At 50.6% G+C, this 20357-nt stretch overlaps 1 protein-coding gene across 1 annotated transcript in view; it reads left to right on the forward strand.

The window, feature by feature from the left end:
• KCTD5 (potassium channel tetramerization domain containing 5) overlaps positions 1 to 20357 on the forward strand; it is a 35687-nt gene that overhangs the window by 12143 nt on the left and 3187 nt on the right. The window contains exons 2-5 of the mRNA XM_079782894.1: positions 8199 to 8307; positions 10456 to 10547; positions 11781 to 11876; positions 15205 to 15330. Coding sequence (XP_079639020.1) covers positions 8199 to 8307; positions 10456 to 10547; positions 11781 to 11876; positions 15205 to 15330 — 423 coding nt within the window. The remainder of the gene's footprint in view (positions 1 to 8198; positions 8308 to 10455; positions 10548 to 11780; positions 11877 to 15204; positions 15331 to 20357) is intronic.

The raw sequence follows: 20357 nt of genomic DNA on the forward strand, positions 1-20357 counted from the left end.
TGGAAAAATATCCTTGGGTGAAGATTAACAACAAAAACAACAAAATAAAATGAGAAGTCAGTTGTAAAATTCACATGAATTTTTTTTTAATCCTTACCTGAGGATCTGTAGGGTTTGTTTTTGTTTTTACTGATTTTAGAGAGAGAGGAAGGGAGAGGAAGAGAGAGAAACATTGATGTGAGAGACATACATCAATTGGTGGCCTCCTATACTCACCCTGACCAGGGATCAAACCCAAAACCTGGGTATATGCCCCGATCATGAATCAATCCACCACCCTTCAGTGCACAAGTCAATGTCCTAACCCCGTGGTCGGCAAACTGTGGCTTGCGAGCCACATGCGGCTCTTTGGCCCCTTGAGTGTGGCTCTTCCACAAAATACCACAACCTGGGCGAGTCTATTTTGAAGAATTGGCGTTAGAAGAAGTTTAAGTTTAAAAAATTTGGCTCTCAAAAGGAATTTCAATCATTGTACTGTTGATATTTGTCTGTTGACTAATGAGTTTGCCGACCACTGTCCTAACCGACTGCGCCTCACTGGTCAGGATTTTTAAAGTTGGCTACACAAGGCACTGCTTTAACTGACTTGGAGCTGTTGAGCCTCAGAAAGGGACATGTTGTCCCTCCCATTCCTGCCCTTTTCTGGTTAAGCCTCACATTTCAAAGTCCATCCCCAGTGCCAGCTCGCCCATGCCCAGTCTAGGCTCCCCATCCAGGTTCTGTCTGTGCTCGGGCTACTGCACTTTCCACTGACTCCCAGCCCCTTCTTTTCTATCCCACCTTTCCCCTCCAATATTTTGTTGTTGTTAATCCTTACCTGAAGCTATCTTTTCCATTGATTTCTACTGAGAGTAGGAGGGAAGAGGGTGGAGAGAGAGAGAGAGACAGAGAGAAACATCAGTGTGAGAGAGACAAATATATAGATTGCCTGCTGCACACGCTCTGACTCGGGCTGGGATTGGGCCTGCAACCCTAGGTACATGCTCTTGACTGGGAATTGAACCTGGACCCTTCGTTCTGAGGGCTAACACTCTTAACCACTGAGCCAAACCAGCCACGGCTCCCTCCAAGCTTTTTAAGCTTGGGTTACCTTTGTGTATCTTATGCTGCTCCACATACTGTTGGCACTCAATAAATGTCCTTTTCACCGTGGCCAGTGTGACTCGGTTGGAGCATTTTCGCATAAACTGGAAGGTTGTGGGTTCGATTCCCAGTCAGGGCACATACTCAGGTTACGGGTTTGATCCCCGGTCAGGGTGTGAACCAATCAATGTTCTCTTTCTCTCTCTCCCTCTTCCTCTACCTCCCTTCCCCCCGCCCTCCTTCCCATCTTCTCTCTAAAATATAAAACACAAACGAAAAGTCCTTTCTTCTGTCATGTCCCAGCTCCAAGTGCAATGCCTAGGTTGTGGCTTGTGTGGCCTTGAGTCCAGGATCTGACCATACTGAGGCTGGCCCTGAGTCCTAAGCACCTTGTGACAAGGGAGGCTCCTTGGGGTGTCCTGAGGGAGGAGAGGAGCCGTGTCCCCTCTGATCTTTCCTACATAACCTTCTACCAGCTGTCTGTGGTAGCAGTGAGCTGATGAATAACTTCTGAGCTTGGTGAGTGCAAATGTCATGGTTCAGCTCTTTTCATCCTTGGGGGTGAGGTGGAATGCCCCTCCATTCCATGTTCTGACAGCTCTGTCCCTTTCTTTTCAGACCTTGGCCCCTTTGTAGGAAATGGTGGTTCGTCCTTTTCACCAGCAGGGAGGCTGCTGAAATAACATTTTCCCACAAGCTGGTCTGTGGGCTCCTTTAGTCTTGCTAAGAGAATAGCAGAGGGCCAGAGGCCAGGAGGCGGGCGGGTGGGACAGTGTGTGACCATGGTTTCTTAGATGGGGGTGGGGCCAGAAGATGAATTTGGGAAACTGTGTAGTTGGGGACAGGAAGTCCACGGTGAGGGCGGCAGGGAGCAGGTGGTGGCTGGAGACTGGTCTGAGTGCCAGGCCTACAGGAGAAAAGGGCACAGAGGTGCTCTGGGCTGAGTGGGAAGTGCCTCCATGGCCAGAAACTTAATTGATCTGATCTAAATAGCTACTTTGTGAAGGTGGACTTAGGAAAGAAACCCTGGAAACTATGAGGGTTTACTACATAAATTCCAGAATTTAATGTTCATAAATGAAAAATAGGGTCCTAACATGGGGTATTGCTTCGTGGTCAAGACATTGCCTGCCTCCTTGTGTCTCTGGCTGTGGGGCCTGTGGGTATGTCACATCTAAGAGGTTTAGGAATTTCCACTGTTCCACCTCCCCTGCAGAGATGCCTGCTGCTGTTCTGGTGCTGCGGCCAGCCAGCTGCTCTTGAGTTCTTTGTGGCCCTCACCTGCTAAGGACCTCTTGTGAGCCCCGAGATCCACTTTCTGGACAGGGAGGCCACATTGACTCTCAGACTGGTTTACAGAGTCACAGTCTCAGGGTGGAGACCTCGGCACCCTCTGCCCCTTTGGGGCCGCTAGTCCAGGTACAGACTCTACCTGGGGAGGGCAGGCTGGCTTGCAGGGGGGAGCAGGATTCTCGATAGGCTGAATACACTGGTGTGGAGGCAGAAGCTGTTTGGTCCCTCATCTACCCAGTAGTTCCACTGGAAGGCTGCCTGGGTGAGGTCATAGTCATCAACCCAAATCAGATATGCAGCCAACACATCTTCGGTGTCCTGGCAGCATTGGATCCATTGCCTTGATGGATCCCAGTCCCTACCACATCCCCCTATACTGAGGTGGCTCCCACATGCCTGTTACTCTGCAGCCTCTACAGGGTGCACTCTAGTGGTGTCATTGTATGGGGACTGCCCCCACCCTAGTATCTACCTCCCCTGGCTATGGCTGCAGCAGCCAGAGAGGCTGTGGTTGGAACTGACTCTGAAGACTCCAGTGAGCAGCAAGGGGTCTCAGAAAGGTTCCCAATTGGGGGTAGAACAGGGCTGGCCAAGGGGTAGGAGGATCCCCTCTGATGGTCTGTTTTTTGTTTTGTTTTAATCTTTATTGTTGAGATTATTACAGAAGTCCCTCTTTTCCCCCCATTGCCTCCCTCCACCTGGTTCCCACCCCGCCCCAGGCCTTCACCACCCTATTGTCTGTGTCCATAGGTAATGCATCTATGCATATAAGATCTTTGTTTAATCTCTTCCTGCGCCTCTACCCCCCCTTCCCTCTGAGTATAGTCAATCTGTTCCATTTCCATACCTCTGATTCTATTTTATTCACCAGTTTATTCTGTTCATTAGATTTCTTATTCGCTTATTTTGATTTTTAGATACAATTGTTGATAGGTATGTATTTGTTGCCATTTTGTTGTTCATATTTTTTATCTTTTTATTTTTCTTCTTCCTCTTCTTAAAGAATACCCTTCAACATTCCATGTAATACTGGTTTGGTGGTGATGAACTTCTTTAACTTCTTGTCTGTGAAGCTCTTTATCTGACCTTCAATTCTAAATGATAACTTTGCTGGGTAGAGTAGTCTTGGTTGTAGGTTCTTGCTATTCATCACTTTGAATATTTCTTGCCACTTCCTGTCTGGCTTGCATAGTTTCTGTTGAGAAATCAGCTGACAGTCGTATGGGTGCTCCCTTGTAGGTAACTATCTGCTTTTCTCTTGCTGCTTTTAAGATTCTCTCTGTCTTTAGCCCTTGGCATTTTAATTATGATGTGTCTTGGTGTGGTCCTCTTTGGGTTCCTCTTGTTTGGGACTCTCTGTGCTTCCTAGACTTATAATTCTATTTCTTTCACCAGCGAGGGGAAGTTTTCTGTCATGATTTCTTTAAGTAGGTTTTCAATATCTTGCTCTCTCTCTCCTTCTGGCACCCCCATAATGCGAATGTTGGTACGCTTGAAGTTGTTCCAGAGGCTCCTTACACAATCTTCATATTTTTGGATTCTTTTTATTTTTTCTCTTCTGGTTGGGTGTTTTTTGCTTCCTCATATTTCAAATTGTTGATTTCATTCTCAGAATTCTCTACTCTACTGTTGAATCCTTGTATATTATTCTTATTTCAGTCAGTGTGTGCTTTTCCATTTTTTTTGGCGGTTTCTATAAGATTCTTGAGTAACCTTATAACTGTGGTTTTGAACTCTGTATTCAGTAGTTTTCTTTCTTTCATTTGTGACATGTTTCTTTGTCTCCGCATTTTGGCTGCTTTCCTGTGTTTGTTTCTATGTACTAGTATTGGGTAGAGCTGCTATGTCTCGTTGAGTTGGTAGAGTGGCCTTGTGTAGTAGGTGTTTTATGGGGCCCAGTGGCTCAGCCTCCCCAGTCACCTGAGCTGGGAGCTCTAGGTGCACCCCTTTGTGGGCACAGTCTTGTTGTAGTTGAGACTTGATTGCTGTTGGTGTCACTGGGAGGAATTGACCTCCAGGCCAATTGGCTGTGAGGACCAGCTGCAACTACAGTGTGAGAGCTGCTGTGCAAGACTTACTTCAGTGGGGCTTTGGTGTTCACTGAGTCTGCCCCTTGCGTGTGTTGCTTATTGGTGTGTAGAGTTGTAATCTAGTATGGTCTGATACTGACCACTGGGTGCACTGGCTCCAGGGAGGTGCAAAGTCAGCCACTGCCTGGGGCCATCCAGCAGGAGCTATAGAGAGATCTGCAGATTCCTCCTCTTTGTATTGGGTTTGGAAGTACCCAGACAAGGCCCAGCTATGAAGCAAGGTAGGCTGGTGCTGGTGCTGGGTCTTAGGCCTTTTATTGATATACTAGTGGCCCAGTGCACAAAATTCGTGCACATTAAAAGGAAATTAATTAGAGGAAATATTTTAATATTGCTATTTGCCCTTTCTCTATAACAGAAGTGTCAGAGATTAAAGAAAATTAGTAAAATGTATATGAAAATCCCCCTCCTGTCAAAGTCTGGGGCACACTGTGGAACCCAGAGTCAAGTCCCTGCCCATCCTTGTGCGCCTCGAAATCACGCCAGACCGAGACCTGGCTGGCCCCACCCCCATTGGGAGGGACCCAGACCCAGTCGGCCCCACCCCTGTCAAGCCCCACCAGGCAGGGAATGCGCGGCCTCAGGTCCCCCATCAAGCCCCGCCGGGCGAAGGGCACGGCCTCAAGTCCCCCGTCAAGCCCCGCCAGGTGGGGGTTGCGTCCTCAGGTCCCCCGGCCCGGCGCCACACAGCCTCAGGTCCCTGCTGATTGGTTGTTACGGCCTCACGGCATGACGACTCTTTGCATATTAGCCTTTTATTATGATGATTTAGGGCTCCCTGACTCAGCTGCAGCTTGTTTTGAGAGATTTTAGCCTGAGCAAGGACAGGCCATTCATATGCAAAAGCCGTTGCACACAACTTGAGTGGGGTTGTAAATTGCATGAGGCAGGGTCTTAGGGAATCACCAGGGCAGAGCAAACAGAAATGGCTGCCAGTCAGCTCTGCAACTGGGCAGGTCCCAGCACAGGAACAAGATCCCTGTGAGCACCTCCATCTGGGAGAAAGCCGCCTCCCCCCACCCCCCGAGTTCCTGCCCCAATGCCGGACAATCCAGTTCCTCCTCGTATGTGTCTGTGTTCCCCAGAGCCTTGCCCTGGTGCTGGAGCTCAGAGCAAGCAGGACCTTGTACCAAGTGTACCAGTTAATAATGTGGATTTTGTAATCAAAGAAAACATGATAATTTCAAGAGAAACATCAAAAGTGCTTTATTCAAAGTAATGTCTATCGCTAGCTACACATTTCCCCCATCTTTCAGGTAATTTGTGGATACCGTCCCAATAGAACTTTTCTTGTTTTGAGGCAGATCATTCAGAGACCCAATTTTTCACTTCGTTTTGAAGTGCTGCTCAGAAAGTGCGTGTGCCATCGATCGGAACAAGTGGTAATCTGAAGGAGCAAGGTCTGATGAATGCAGCGGATGGGTTAATACTTCCCAGGCAAGATCTTTTAACGTGTCTTTAACTGGTTTTGAAGTGTGTGATGGCGCATCATCATGAAGTAAAATTACTTTGCCGTGTCTTCTGGCCCATTCTGGTCATTTCACGATCAAAGCATGGTTCAAATTGATTATTTGTTGTCGGTAGCGATCAGTATTAACGGTTTCACCTGGTTTTAGAAGCTCATAGTACACCACTACCTTCCTGATCCCACCAAGCGCAGAGCATGGTCTTCTTTCCAAGGTTATTTGGCCTTGCAGTTGATGTTGATGGTTGACCTGGATCAACCCATGATTTTGTGCGTTTGGGATTCTCAAAATAAATCCACTTTTCGTTGTCAGTCACAATTCGATGCAAAAAAGACTTTCTTTCGTGCCGTTGAAGCAACATTTTACTGATGACTTTTTGGTTTTCCATTTGTCTTTCGTTCAGTTGATGTGGCACCCATTTTCCTTCCTTTAAAATCTTTCCCATTGCTTGTAAATGATCGGAAATTGTTTGCTGAGCAACATTTAATCTTTCTGCAAGTTGTTTTTGAGTTTTGACACGCATCTTCATCCAATAATGCTTGTAATTGTTGGTCTTCAATCTCTTTCCGTTTGAAGACCAACAGTTCAAACTCTGGACGTTCATTGTCTTTCACATGGAAATCATCACTTTTAAAGTGTTTAAAGCAGCGTTCACAAGTATCTTGAGATGGAGCATGTTCACCATAAGCTTCCCGAAGTATACGATAACTTTCAGCAGCACTTTTCTTCAAAATAAAGTAATGAATTAAAACTTCCCGCAAATGCTCTTTTTTGGGCATGAAATTCGACATGTTTAAGCGTAAAAATATCTATGATGTTAACACCTTCAGCAAATTTGACATGAAATTTTGAAGCTTGCTGTCAATACAACAAAATAGCATGCAAATCAAATTGCATATATATCAATATATGTGTAACTCCATCTATTGAAAAAAATCTGCATTATTAACCGGTACACCTGGTAAGTTCAGTTCGTGGTTCCAGCTTTTTAAGAGGAACGGCTGGGTCTCCAGCAGCCTCTGTGTCACTGAGCCCCAGTCCGTACTGGTTTTTACAGCCTGTAGTTCTTACTTCTTTTCCCAGCTCTGGGACTCTGGGCTGGGGGTCTGGTGTGAGGCTGAGACCCCTTGCCCTTCTGGGCGGCCTCCCCCGAGACGATCTCCCTCCCTGATTAAAAAGCGGCACACGTGGGTGCCGGACCAGCCCGTTTCTCATCTTCTACCAGTCTCAGTGTGCTTTCTTTACTTCTCTAGTTGTAGGACTTCCATTCAGCCAGCTTTCCTGCTGTTCTGGAGGATGGTTGTTCTGTATTTTAGTTGTCATTTTGATGTGGTTGTGGGAGGTGGCGAGTACAGGCGTTTACCCATGCTGCCATCTCTGTCCTCCTGATGGTCTGTTTTATAGACAGCTTGGACTCTGGGGCCACTACCCAATGGGTGAGCTTCCTTGGTGATCAGCAGTCACTGTGAAGCTCTGGAAAGTGAGGTTCTGTTTCTTGTGCCTCTGACCCAGGCCATCGCCCTGACGCTCAGTCCTGCACCCTTGCCCAAGGAGTAACCCCAAAATGAGAAGGGCAAGCACTGGCTGCGGAGGCCCATGCCTTGGTGTCCTTCAGAAGTGGACCCACCAGCGTCAGCCCTGCCTTTAAGAGCTTTCCACTAAGGAGAGTCTGTTAGTCACTCTTGTGGGATGGTTTCTAAAATGAAGAAGGATCAGCTTTTTTTTTTCTTTCTTTGTTAATCCTCATGTCTGAGGATATTTTTCCATTGATTTTTAGAGAGAGTGAGAGAGAGAGAAACATTGATGTGAGAGAAACACATCGATTGGTTGCCTCCTGCAGGAGCCCCAACCAGGGCCTGGGCCAGGGAGGAGCCTGCAACCAAGGTATGTGCCCTTGATCAGAATTGAATCCGGGACCTTTTGGTCCGCAGGCAGCACTTGAGATTGGCGCTCTGTCCACTGAGCCAAACCGGCTCTGGCAATCAGCTTTTCTTTAGAAATCTTTGGTCCTGTGAGGAAAGAGGCTCAATACATAATTGCCTTGCCTCACAGTAGCTAAAGGAAGGTTACCTAGTTACAAAACAATTTCAACTTGGCTTAGACTTGATATGGTGACAGATAGGGGTTCGAGGCTGCAGACGGCAGGAGGCATACAACACTACTTGGGGTTTCACTGAAGTGCCGTGAACGTTGATCTGGTTGTGGGTTAGCTGTGGGGCCACTGCTATCTTGTCCAGGATTCACGTTGGTACTTTGTTCTTTGTAGGATGAAACAGGTGCCTATTTAATCGACAGAGATCCCACCTATTTTGGGCCTGTGCTGAATTACCTGAGACATGGAAAGCTGGTCATTAACAAAGACCTTGCAGAGGAAGGTGAGTTGAGACTGGGATCTGGTGAAGATGACAACTGGACCCCTCTGGGCCTGAACAGGCTCTGTGCCCCTGGGGCCAGGCTGGCATCTTGAGTGCCCTTGTCCCCTGCAGAAGTCCTAGGTGCCCGAGTCCCCTCACTTGCCCCCCTGCTTTCTCACAAATGTGTCCCATGAGGCAGCAGATGCTGGTCTCGGAGAGGTGAGAGGGCTGTTTAGCATGGCCTCTTCCCCTTTCCTCCTCCAAGAAGTGAAGGCTCATTAGAGCCAGGCTGGCCTGTCAGGACCGTTGTAGCAGAAGGGCCTGGGGACTTTGGTCCAGGCCCCTGCAATCCCACTCCCTGGCTGCAAGGGTCCCCCTGACTGTGGGTAAATCTATGGGCTCCCTCTCCCAAGTGTCTAGTTAGTGATGCGTGAGGGTGGGGACTCCTCCCTTGGGAAACCACCCATTCTCAGAGATGCTTTGGCGTAACAATCTGAGGGTGGTATGTTAGGAATGTGCCCACCATGCGAGTCTCTCAGGTGTCCCTCTGTCTCAGTCACCCCGGGTCTGCTCTCCTTCCTGGGCACCACTGTATTACCACCTTTGAGTTCTGTCTGCATGTCCAAATGCCATACTACATTCCAGCTCAGGTCACAAGGAGCAGGGATGCCAGATGCAGCCCTGTGGGCACCAGGTCTAAGGCTGGTGTATGCATGCTCTGGTATGGGCTTGGCTCCACGCACCAGGGAGGTCTGGAGAGGTTCAGGGCACTATGACTCAGAGTGGGCTCTGGCTTCTCTGCTCTGCTTGTGTCCTGGATTGGCTGTCAGTACTGAACTTTGTCCTCCCTCAGCTCTCATCACATCTTACTCCATGTCTTTTCTGCAGCCCTTTTTTCTTGCTCACACACTCGTATGGTTTAGGATACCCTTCCTTTATGTGGTGTGTGGGCAGCTGTACAATTTGAAGCTAAACTTCACAGCCTCTTCCCAATGCAATTTGCTTAGAAAGGGGTATTTGATGTGACCAAGCCCTGCCAGTTCGCCTCACTCACCTGCTTTCCTACTTAGGAAAACACTGTGACTTAATCACAGTGTTTTCAGGAGCAACACCCATGTGAACACCATTTCCTGGTGTTGCCCTTCCGAGTATAGTGCATGGAGTGTCCAGGTGGAAGAAAGATGTGCCCTTTAGGCCAAGCACTCGTCCTAAAGCGGAAGATGCTCATTTGTAATGCCCTTCAGTCCCCACCCATGGATCTGAAGAGAGGAGTTGACAGTCGCCTTAAGTCATCCTGAGAAGAAACAAACTAGATTTTGCCTCTCTTTGGGTGGCTACTGCCTGTCCCAACCTTCACCCTCTGTCGCCTCACCTGGGGACCTTGTTAGGAGGCAGCCTGAGTGGGTCCGGCAGCTGGAGTCCACGGCTCTGAGCTCCTGGTGTTGCCAGTGGGAACTACCGTGCAGAGTGAGGTCTAGCCAGGATGACCAGCCTCACTCTGAACCTTCTGGAATACCCATGAGGAATCCCTGAAGCAGAGCCTCTCTAATTTGTTTTTTAGAATTCTTAGAGATTTCAAGTCCCTAAATAAGGTACGTTACAATGGCCATCTTTGGGGAAAAAAGGAGTTCCTAAATTGGAACGAGTCCTAGAGTGATGAGCTACTCCCTCAACCAGCCACAGTCTAACACTTGAATAGGGAAACTGATGTGCTGAATGACTCAGAGACCTGCACAAGGCCGCCTGGCCAGGCCTGAGCCTCTCATGGAGGGGAGGAGAGTTAGCCAGCCCAGAGAGACAGATGCAGGCTGTGGAGGGAAAGATGCCTGTGTTCCATCCCACGGGCCCAGCGTGGAGCTCGCAGTCCACACTCGTGGACCTGTGTGTGAACCAGCTGTATGTGAATTCTGCACCCAGCAGGTCACGTGGAGGGATTCATGCAGGAGTATGTTCAGTAAACACATCGTTCTCCACATGAGCCCTCTGTGCCAAGTCCTGGGGAGCCCTACTGAGAGCCAGCCATGTCTGCGTAGTGACCTTTGGGGTGTTAGGATGGGGGCTGAGGAGCCTTTAGTGGGTCAGGCATAGGCCACAGGTCCACAGAAGGGCTCAAATGAAATGTTTCTTTTTTGATTTGGTGAAAATTATAGTTACTTTTCTTTATTCCAGGAGTGTTGGAGGAAGCGGAATTTTACAATATCACCTCACTAATAAAACTTGTAAAGGACAAAATTAGAGAACGAGACAGCAAAACATCACAGGTGAGACCAGTGACGAATGTGCTGGAAGCTTCCGAGGCCTGGTGCAAATGTGGAGCTCCCTCCCCTCCCTCCTCCTCATGAGGCCTTGAGATCTGGCTGTCTTACCTTGATAACCATCTTCCTCTGTAATTGTTCTAGTGCCTAATGGCACCGTGGCAGGCATGAAGGGTAAATTCATCTAGCCCTGTCCAGCCTATCCTCAGGACGCCCACTCCAGTGTCTATGCTCACTCCCCCTCAGAGGCTTCCCTGTTCCTCGCCACCTCCTCACCCTTCCTGGTCTTTCCTCCCCCACCCAGCAGCCCCACTTAATGAGCTGTGTGACCAGGACCAGTACAAACTGTATGCCTCAGTCTTCCCCTGCAGAGTGGCATAGTGGAGGTAGAGGAGCCCCTTGTCACAGGGCCGATGTGCGGGTGAGAGGGCTCAGGTGAGGTGGTACTCCAGTGCCACTCACTGTTTCTCAAATTAAAGCAATGTACTTTAGGCTGTGACCCTGTCCCTGGAGTGTCACTAGTGTGAGTCACTGCTTTAACATCAGAGAACAGCCTGGCACTCCTATGGCCCCTTCCCCTTGGTTACACACGTGTTGTGAGTGGTGGCCGCCGCCTCCTGCTAGAGTAGCAGCTCCATGAGAGCAGACCCCCTCGGCCTCCCAGCACCAGAAATGCCTAGAACAGAGCTCAGAGAAGGTTGGATGGGTGGCTGGCTCAAAAGATATGTCAATTTTTTGGAAGCCAGTTCAGTCCAAGCCAGTTCAGGTCTGAGCTGCTGTGCGTGAATGAAAGCTTTGCTAGGAGCAGGGTCCGGGCTGGTCCTGCATTGCTTTCAAGCCTCCCTGTCAATCCCTCCCCAGCTGGGTTCAGGGACTTTGTGTGGTTCCCGGTAGAACAAAGATGGACATCCTCATGCATTCACATCGAGACACAGGTGCTCTTGGCATTTTAGGAACATGACTCATTTTATTTTGGAATGTCGAAATTGAAATATATTTGGAGGCGGACAAGGAAGAAGGAAACGGCAGCTGTTCCAGCCTGTTGGTTTGGTTTTGGTGTATGTGTTTGGGGTCACTTTAAGGCATCGTGACCTGAGCCTGAGAGGTGGAAAGAAATGTCAGCCTCACTGGGTCTCCTGTTGTGCTGTTCCAGAATCAGCAGCCGGGCCAGATTGCTGGACTGGGGCGGGAGCAGCAGGGCATGTGGGCCTGTCTCACCTGCGGCCCTTGTTCTTGCAGGTGCCAGTGAAGCATGTTTACCGTGTACTTCAGTGTCAGGAGGAGGAGCTCACGCAGATGGTGTCCACCATGTCCGATGGCTGGAAGTTTGAGCAGGTGAAGCGCACGTGCATACACCCCCCCACCCCCACCCCCGCCTTGATTGATGTCGGCCTGTTAATTACAGTGACCCCACCTGGGTCCTTAGGGTTGTCCCCAGGGACCATAAATAATGAGGCATTGGGCACCTGTGATTCCTGGAAATGTGGTTTACGGGCACCTCTTGAAAACAGCCTGTGCCTTGCCTCGGTGTTTTGGTAGGGAGGGTGGAGTTGTTCTTAAGAGTGCCTCTGCCCCACCCCCTCATTCATTATGCAGTTATTCTGGTTCTAGATCATTCTTTTGGGAGGACTGTTCTCTGAGCTTCTGTCTTTTGTCTAATGTGTGTGTGGTTGACATTCTGGCCACATCCTGGCCTGGCCCAACCTCCCTGTTCCACCTCATGTCCACCCGGCCCCTCCTGTGCTGGCTGAGCAGATGGTGCATCGGGCTCCTTTGTGCTGGAGGTGGCACCGATGGCCTTCCCAGTGGGACTGCTCTTCAGCCCCCCAGCCCCTTTCCTGCCCTTGATTGGAAAGATGCTGCTGCTGCTGGCCTGGCTGTGCCCCTCCACTTTCCTCAGCTCTGCTCTTGCCACAGGCTGGGACTGATGTGCTGAGTGCTGGGTCCTCTCTCCTGCTCTGTGTCCCTCCCTGCACCTCTTAGGCTGCTCTTGTCACATGCAGCTGCGCTCAGGACCTGTGGCCTCAGAACACATCCAGGGTGTTCTCTGAGTGGCTGGCACCTTTCCTATCAGCTCATTGTTGCTATTCCACTTTTTTAGACAGAGGCTCTGAGGTTTGGGCTTGTGACCCTATTTGACCCCCAGCCCAGGGTACTGGTTGTGACCCTGTGACCCTAGCCCCCCTTAGTGACTGCCCTGATCACTAGGCCCCCTCTGGCCTCTTGGATTTTCCTCTGTTGATAGCTGCCATCTGGGACAGGTGCTCCCCAGAGAGAGTGTGAGAAATTACATGGTCACCCCAGCATCCCTCCTAATTAAGCCTCCCCATATTCTTTGGGTCTTTTGAAATAATGGATTGCATTGTAAAGTGCTTGGAGTCCCCTCAAGCCGTCACTAAAGGTAAGTGCAGTCAGCATTTGTGTCCCTCCCTCCACCCTGGGACCAGCCACCAGGGCTGCTCTGTGTGTCCCTGCTCTGATGGTTTTGCAGCTTGTCCTGCCCTGCCCTTCCCTTGCCCTGGGGAATCCAGGCAGGGTCCTGTGGTCTGCATATGTTTCTTATGCTCTGGCCTCATCAAAATCCCGCCAGAGACTCACTCAGGTGTCTCCCACTGCCCCTCCTGTTGCCTCTTGGCATGCTGCCTGGACAAGGGCTGTGGAGGTGGGAGCTGCAATCATCAGTTCAGGTTCTGTGAACTGGGTCACCCTCAAGTAGAGCTGAGTACCTCTGTGATTCCTGCTGGGAGGGAGAGTGCACCTCTGGCCTTTTGCATGGGCAGCTTCCTCCCTGTGATCAGCTTAGGGACTTTGTCCTTAGCTCCTCTGAGTGGATCCTAAATCCATTGAAAAGAGCAGGGTCCTCTCTTTTCCTCAAGTTCTTATTCCCTTTGCCTAGTTTGTTCCTTGAGGACATTGTTCATGCCGGTAAAAGCCCAGAACCAGAGTCATGCTTATTTAATGAGAGACGCTCTACTCTCAGAAGCAGGGGCTGGACCTGCTGCAGGGGATGAGGGGCAGATCACCTAGTGGTCAGTAACGAGGCCAAAACAAGGTTCTGAGTGAGGTTTGGGAGAGGCTTGCATGCTTCGTGAGAACATGGCCTCCAGGCAGACCCAGTTATAAGTGACTGCACACCCACTGCCCATTCTGCATCCTGGGCCAGGCACCACTGTGGTCCAATGGTGGCAGGGCCCATCTCCTGAGGGGCGATTGTGAACCTGGAACAGACTTCTAGAAACACAGGGAGAGTGTGTCCCCCTTTTTCCATGGGCCTCCTGTGCTTTCCCCTCCTCTGGTCACACTGGCCTTATCTCTCTGAACGTCCCTCACTTGCACCCACCACTCCCATATTATCCTTCCCACATCCTTGCACTCAGAGCTGCCTCACATCTCTGGCCTCTCCTATGAGTACAGATTCATACGTAGGGAGGCCAGAGATTGAGGGGCCTTCCAGGTGTTTGCTAGCTCTATAATTATGCTATTGATGATCTTACTACAATTGTAGTGGTTTTCCTTGGGTTAAGTTTACATTTAAAAGCACAGAAGCCCTTGGTAGCCCTGGGGTAGGCTGGAGCAGTCAGGTTGGCCCTTGGCCCCTGTATGGCTGTGTTAGTGACTTGGAAGCGCACGGAGATGTGGACTCACACAGACTGAGACTGAGACCTGCAAAGCCACAGCTTCCTAGCATCATCTTTGAGATTCAAGCAGCTCTATCCTCTGCGGCCCTCCTCTGCCGGCCTTTCCTCCTGCCACCAGAATATAAGCCTTCTCGGTTAATAGCCCTTCTCTGTTAATAGCCCCTGGGGGAGGAAGGTTCCATCCTGGCTTCTCCTGGGAAGGCCTGGTGACCACTCGAGAACAAGCAGAATGGGAGCTTGTCCTCATGTGTGCATGTGTGTGTGTTCTCACATATGTGCTTTGGGCCTGTGTTAAGGGAGCATCTGGTGTGCTAAATGCCCCAATTCTACTGCCTGCTCCAAGAGCACCATCTCTGAGCACGACACCCCCATCCTGCAGTCCTTCACACTGTGCTCCCCTCTCCCTGTGGTCAGGTAGCATTGCACTTTACAGTGCAATCCATTATTTCAAAAGACCCAAAGAATAGGGGTAGACTTAATTAGGAGGGATGCTGGGTTCTGTGGGCCCAGAAACCCTGAAATTGTTGACCAGCCTGCAGAGAAGGCCTGTCCTGCATGAGGTTTATGTGCGTGGTGGATATAGGCGTGTATGTGCCCGAATATGGATGTGTCGGGACTTCATTTTTCATAATTTCATTAAAAATTTATTGCCCTAACTGGTTTGGCTCCGTGGATAGAGCATCGGCCTGTGGACTGAAAGGTCCCAGGTTCGATTCCGGTCAAGGGCATGTACCTTGGTTGCGGGCACATCCCCAGTAGGAGGTGTGCAAGAGGCAGCTGATTGATGTTTCTCTCCCATCAATGTTTCTAACTCTCTATCCCTCTCCCTTCCTCTCTGTAAAAAATCAATAAAATATTAAAAAAAAAATCTCTTGGCTGAAACCTGTCCCTTAATCTCCCCTAGTGTTGGCTATCTTTGCCACGGGTTTTCACACTTTGGTGCTTCCTTCCTGGTGGGTGGGCTTGTCTTGAGCCTGGTGCGTATGTGGCTCTGCCCACATCACACCTGTCTTCTCTCCTCGCAGCTGGTCAGCATCGGCTCTTCCTACAACTATGGGAGTGAAGACCAGGCCGAGTTCCTCTGTGTGGTCTCCAAGGAGCTGCACAACTCCCCGTACGGCACTACCAGTGAGCCCAGCGAGAAAGCCAAGGTGAGTAATGGTGGGCCAGCAGGCAGGCAGCAGCCCTCAGTACTCTGGCCTCCTGCCAATGGGAGGGGCTTGTGAGGGTAGAAGGCACCCTTTGTAGGGTTGGTTTTCCCTTCAAGCTTTATAGTGTGAAAGGAATATAGTTCCTTGCTGTTCTCATTGCACTCCCTGCTATGCAGGCTTCCTGGCACTCACTCACCTGGGCTGCTTGTTCATTATCCTGTAATTCTCTCACGAGTGTCATAGGCAGAGTCCTGTAATGAAAGACATATATGCCCTGCAGGATGTGGTGGATCAAGAGGTCTTTGGGGGAAAAAAAGAGGTCTTTGGACACAGGCTTCCCCACAGGGTGAGCCCCTGTGGCTTTCACAACCCACCCTCTCCGCTGGCTCCCTCTTTCCTGGAAGTGTGTGGCTGTGCTTTTAAGTGATGCCACCATTTGTGGGCTGTTTCCCTGGAGATTTGGGACCAAGAGGCTTCCGGGTGGGGCCCGAGTGGCACCTGCCCTGGCCACATCCATCCTGAATTGGGAGTTGAGTTTGGTTTGTAAAAGAAGTGGATCCTGCCGAAACCGGTTTGGCTCAGTGGATAGAGCGTCAGCCTGCGGACTGAAAGGTCCCAGGTTCGATTCCGGTCAAGGGCACGTACGTGGGTTGCGGGCACATCCCCAGTGGGGGGCGTGCAGGAGGCAGCTGATCGATGTTTCTCTCTCATCGATGTTTCTAACTATCTCTCTCCCTTCCTCTCTGTAAAAAATCAATAAAATATATTTTTTTTAAAAAATTAAAAAAAAAAAAGAAGTGGATCCTGCAGGTTCTGTTATTTTAGAGTCCATGGAGTATTATCTTGGCCTGGCCCTGGCCAGTACCTATATAAATTGACATCACTCCCTACTGGGTACCGGCTTTTCTGTCTCATGGGGAGGGCAGTGCAGCCAGGGCCAAAGTGGAGCTGCCATGTCATTTGCTTTCAAGTTAGCCTTGTGGCAGGGAGCAGCAGCTGGCCTTCCCCAGAGGTGAGAGACTAGTGGCAGCTCCTCTGGGTTTGTTTCTGAGGTCAGGGATTCCAAGACAGACAGAACCTAGCATTGGCTTGGGCTGGCTGTACCTGGCAGGTAGACCTTTGAACCAGGTGGTAACCAACTCTGAGGGGGACTCGGGAGGGCAAGGGGGTCTAAGCAGCCTTAGCAGAGCCCAGGGGGTGGGGGCAGGCTCTGTGGCAGCCCTGGTGAAGGCTCAGGGTGTTGTCTGCCAAAGGGCATTTTGAGTGAGTTTAGGAAAAGTCCTGAGCCAGAAGGATTTTTTTTTAAATACGTTTTTATTGATTTCAGAGAGGAATGTAGAAAGAGAGATAGAAACATCAGTGATGAGGAGAATCATGGATTGGCCGCCTCCTGCATGCTCCCCACTGGGGATTGAGCCCACAACCCAGGCATGTGCCCTTGACCGGAATCGAACCCAGGACCCTTCAATGATGCTCTGTCCACTGAGCCAAACCGGCCAAGGCTCGAGCCAGAAGGATTTTAACTGATAACATTAACCAAGGTCTCCCAGGGCTTTTTCAGACTGGCTGGCCACCACCTGCTCAGAACCACCCCTGTGAACCTTTTAGGGTCTTTCTTGGAGGTGTGGGCTTGGTGACTAAGAGCAGAGTCACTGACTGCTGGCCCTCCACCGGCCACAGGCAGCATTTTTACCATAGCATGATTATCCGTGCCCAGGGCCCACCGAGTCCTCCAGTCCCCACCCTGCCCTTCTGCAGTGCTTGCAGCTAGGTGTTCAGGGGTGGGCTGTCCTGCTGCTGCTGAGGACAGGACAGCGCGGGGTTGGTGCAGTTTCACTACGATGCTGGCAGGCACGCGGGGGATGGAGGAGTCATGGTGCCGGGTCCTGGGGGCATGCTTCCCACAGAATCTGGGATGGAAGGTGAATTCACCTCCCTGCGATCCCCCAGCCTCATGAGAAGGCATATCTCTCTCTGAGCAATTGCAGGACTCTTAGAAGCTTTTATTTCTGAACTTGAAAAGTTTTCATAGCCGAGTTCAGCAGGGCAGCCACCCAACCTCATTTCTCTCAGGTGGATTTTCAGCTGCAGAAGAACGTGTCTGTGCTATGAAGGAGCTCCTGGCATGACCCCAAATTTCTTTGTCATTGAAAACGCGGCCCTATTTCTCTCTCTAAAAATACCTGGCTCTGAAGTGTGGTGGCCACAGTGACTTCTAAATGGGGGCAGTGGCAGGAGTTCCCGGGGATGTGGAGCGCGGTTGGGTCCTCTGGAAAGCCATGGAAAACCATTGGGGCTGGATTGGGGACGGTGCTTTGGGGACACCCACGTGCACCCTGGTTGTAGCAGTGCTGCACGTCCTGAGGGTAGTGAATGTCACTACTGTGGACTCACCTGTTCACCAAATGATAGCCTGCAGCTCGTAATAGCCTCTCTTGTCAAAGTGGAAGTGTCTGGAAAGAGCAGGTGGGATGGGGCAACTCAGCACGGGGAACGGCCCACACAAGAGCTACCAAGTCCACCACAGCTGCAAGTTCAGGGGCTTCCCAAACCACTGCTTTGCCAGAAGTATTCACAGAACTCACCACTGTTATGCTCACGGTGACGATTTATTACAGGAACTATAGAGGGAGCATTCAGATGCACCAGGGGAGAGCTCATGGGATGGAGGCAGGGAACCAGCCAGACGCAGGGCTTCTCTGTTTGTGCTCCTCATGGAGTCAGGATGGGGGGCAACATGAACAGAGCATTGACCACCAGGATGCTCCCTTAGCCTCTGTGTCCAGAGATTTTTACTGGGCTTGGTCACATAGACATGATTGATTGATGATTAATCACCCACATACCTGATTGCAATCTCCAGCCCTCTTGGCCAATTGATCCTGCCTCCCATCACATAGTCAGACTGTCCAGTGTAACCAGGAACCGAGTGCAAAGCCCAGACCTCGGTTAGGGCAAGGTTCAGTTCTTCACTACGAAGGGGGAAGGAAAATTCTGGCACTTTGGGAGTGCCAGGGCCCAGGGACGATGGGGCAAGAGAGATGCTTGAGCCCCGTGTTCCTCCATGGTGTGATCTGGGCCTGTACGTTTGGGGCCCAGGCCCCCAAGATGAGGCTTGGTCTGTGGTTTGCTGTACAGAACAGTGGGAGTTCCTGGCCCTGAGCATCCATGGTCCCTGAGGACTCTCTGGGCCGGCTTCCCTCTGCTGCCCCCCTGTTTTGCCCTGCACTGATGGTGTCCTCTCTTCTTCTCCCTTGCCGCATGGTGTGTGCCGAGCCAGAGTGCTGACGAGGAGACGGGTCACGATGGGAATGACTCAGATTAAGTGTAAATGTCCTGGTGAGCTCTGCCGCCCTCGCAATGGACCCCGTACTTAGTTTCCTTGACCCAGCCCCTCCTCTGCTGTGTCTGTCTCATGCCTGTAGTTGACAGAGAGCTTTCCACACTAGCTGCCAGTTGTGTAGATCTGCAGTAGAGCTGGCCTGTCTGGGAGTGGAGCTGTCTGTCTGTCCCCTGTAGGACGCCTGTCTGGGTGCTATTGAGACCTTCGCTGGGGGGCCTGAGAAGGGTGTCAGGCCTCCTCACCAGGCTGCCAGCCTTCCCACCCTGTTGCTGGGCCATGGGCTCAGGGCCGAGGAGTTGGGCTGTGCTGCAGAAGATGGACTGATCCTGAAGCCAAAGTCCGGAGTGCCTCTACTCCCAAGTGCCTTGGGCTAAGGATGATCCTCCTTCTGTTTGCCTCCTTAGGCCCCAGCTGCTCCTCACTTCTTTGCCACCTCCCAGACTCTTCTCATTGCCTGAGATTCATAGGCCCAGCTGGTTCCAGAACCCAACTTCGTTCTCTGTTAGCAGGAACCATCTGGCCTACTCTCTTGTCTTGCACACAGGAGGTCGAGGCCCAGAGAGGGCAGGTTGAAGGTGGGTGAACCAGGCATCATCCTGGGGTCCCCTTCTCCCACCAGGAACCCCCTTGTAGGCTGAGCCCTGCAGGTTGGGACCCTCAGCCTTTGTCCTGAGAGGAGCTCAGAAAGGCAGGAGGCACTGAAAGGCCGACCCTCTGGCCATGAGAGGTTTAGACTGGGGGCTTTGTTTACACTTTCAGTAGTTGGTGGTTTGGGTTTTGTGTGTGTGTGTGTGTGTGTGTGGGGTGATTATATAACTACATAACATCCTCCATTTTGCCCTTTGACCCATAAATCCTAAAATATTTACTTATATGACTCTTGAAGAAAATTCTTTAAGAAAATGTTTGCTGAGCAGAGGTCTAGACCAGCTGCCAGAGCCCAAGGACATGCAGCATGAGCTCCATCTGTCCTCTTAAACTCTAGCAGCCACATTAAGAAGAATGTGAAATTGATGCTAGTGCCCCTTTTTTGTTTGTTTTGTTTTTGTTAATCCGCACCTAGGGATATTTGGGTATTTTTCCATTGGTTTTTAGAGAGTGGAAGGTAGTGGGAGAGATGGAGAGGGAGAGGGTGAGGGGGGGAGAGAGAGAGAGAGAAAGACTGATGTGAGAAAGACACACTGATTGGGTGTCTCCTGCATGTGCCCCACCCAGGGCCAGGGATCGAGCCTGCAGCTGAGGTACATGCCCTTGACTGGAATTGAACCCGGGACCCTTCAGTCCGTAGGCCAATGCTCTATCTACTGAGTCAAACAGGCTAGGGCTATGCTAATACTCGTAATTCAGTACATGCAAAAAGTATTTTAATTTGAACCTAAAAAATCATTGGGATACTTCGCTTCTCACTTCAAAGTCTCTGAGATCAGATGTATAGTTTGCATTTGTGGCCCTTCTCAGTTTGGGGCCACATCTTAGTTGGCTCAGCAGCATATGGACAGCAGGTCCTGGACTTTGGCCTGATGGTGACCACTGGTAGGAACTGTGATAGGAACCTGGCTAGGCTTTAGGGGAGCTTGGAGGAGCCGTACCTACTGGTTAGCTGCCAGGTACTGGCACTGGGCCTACACTGGGGACTTCTTTCAGCTCCCTTCTCAGTTATTGATCTTGCATCTGCTGCTAGAGC

Source organism: Cnephaeus nilssonii (genome assembly GCF_951640355.1).
Source record: "Cnephaeus nilssonii genome assembly, chromosome: 2".
In the NCBI taxonomy this organism is placed as follows: domain Eukaryota; kingdom Metazoa; phylum Chordata; class Mammalia; order Chiroptera; family Vespertilionidae; genus Cnephaeus; species Cnephaeus nilssonii.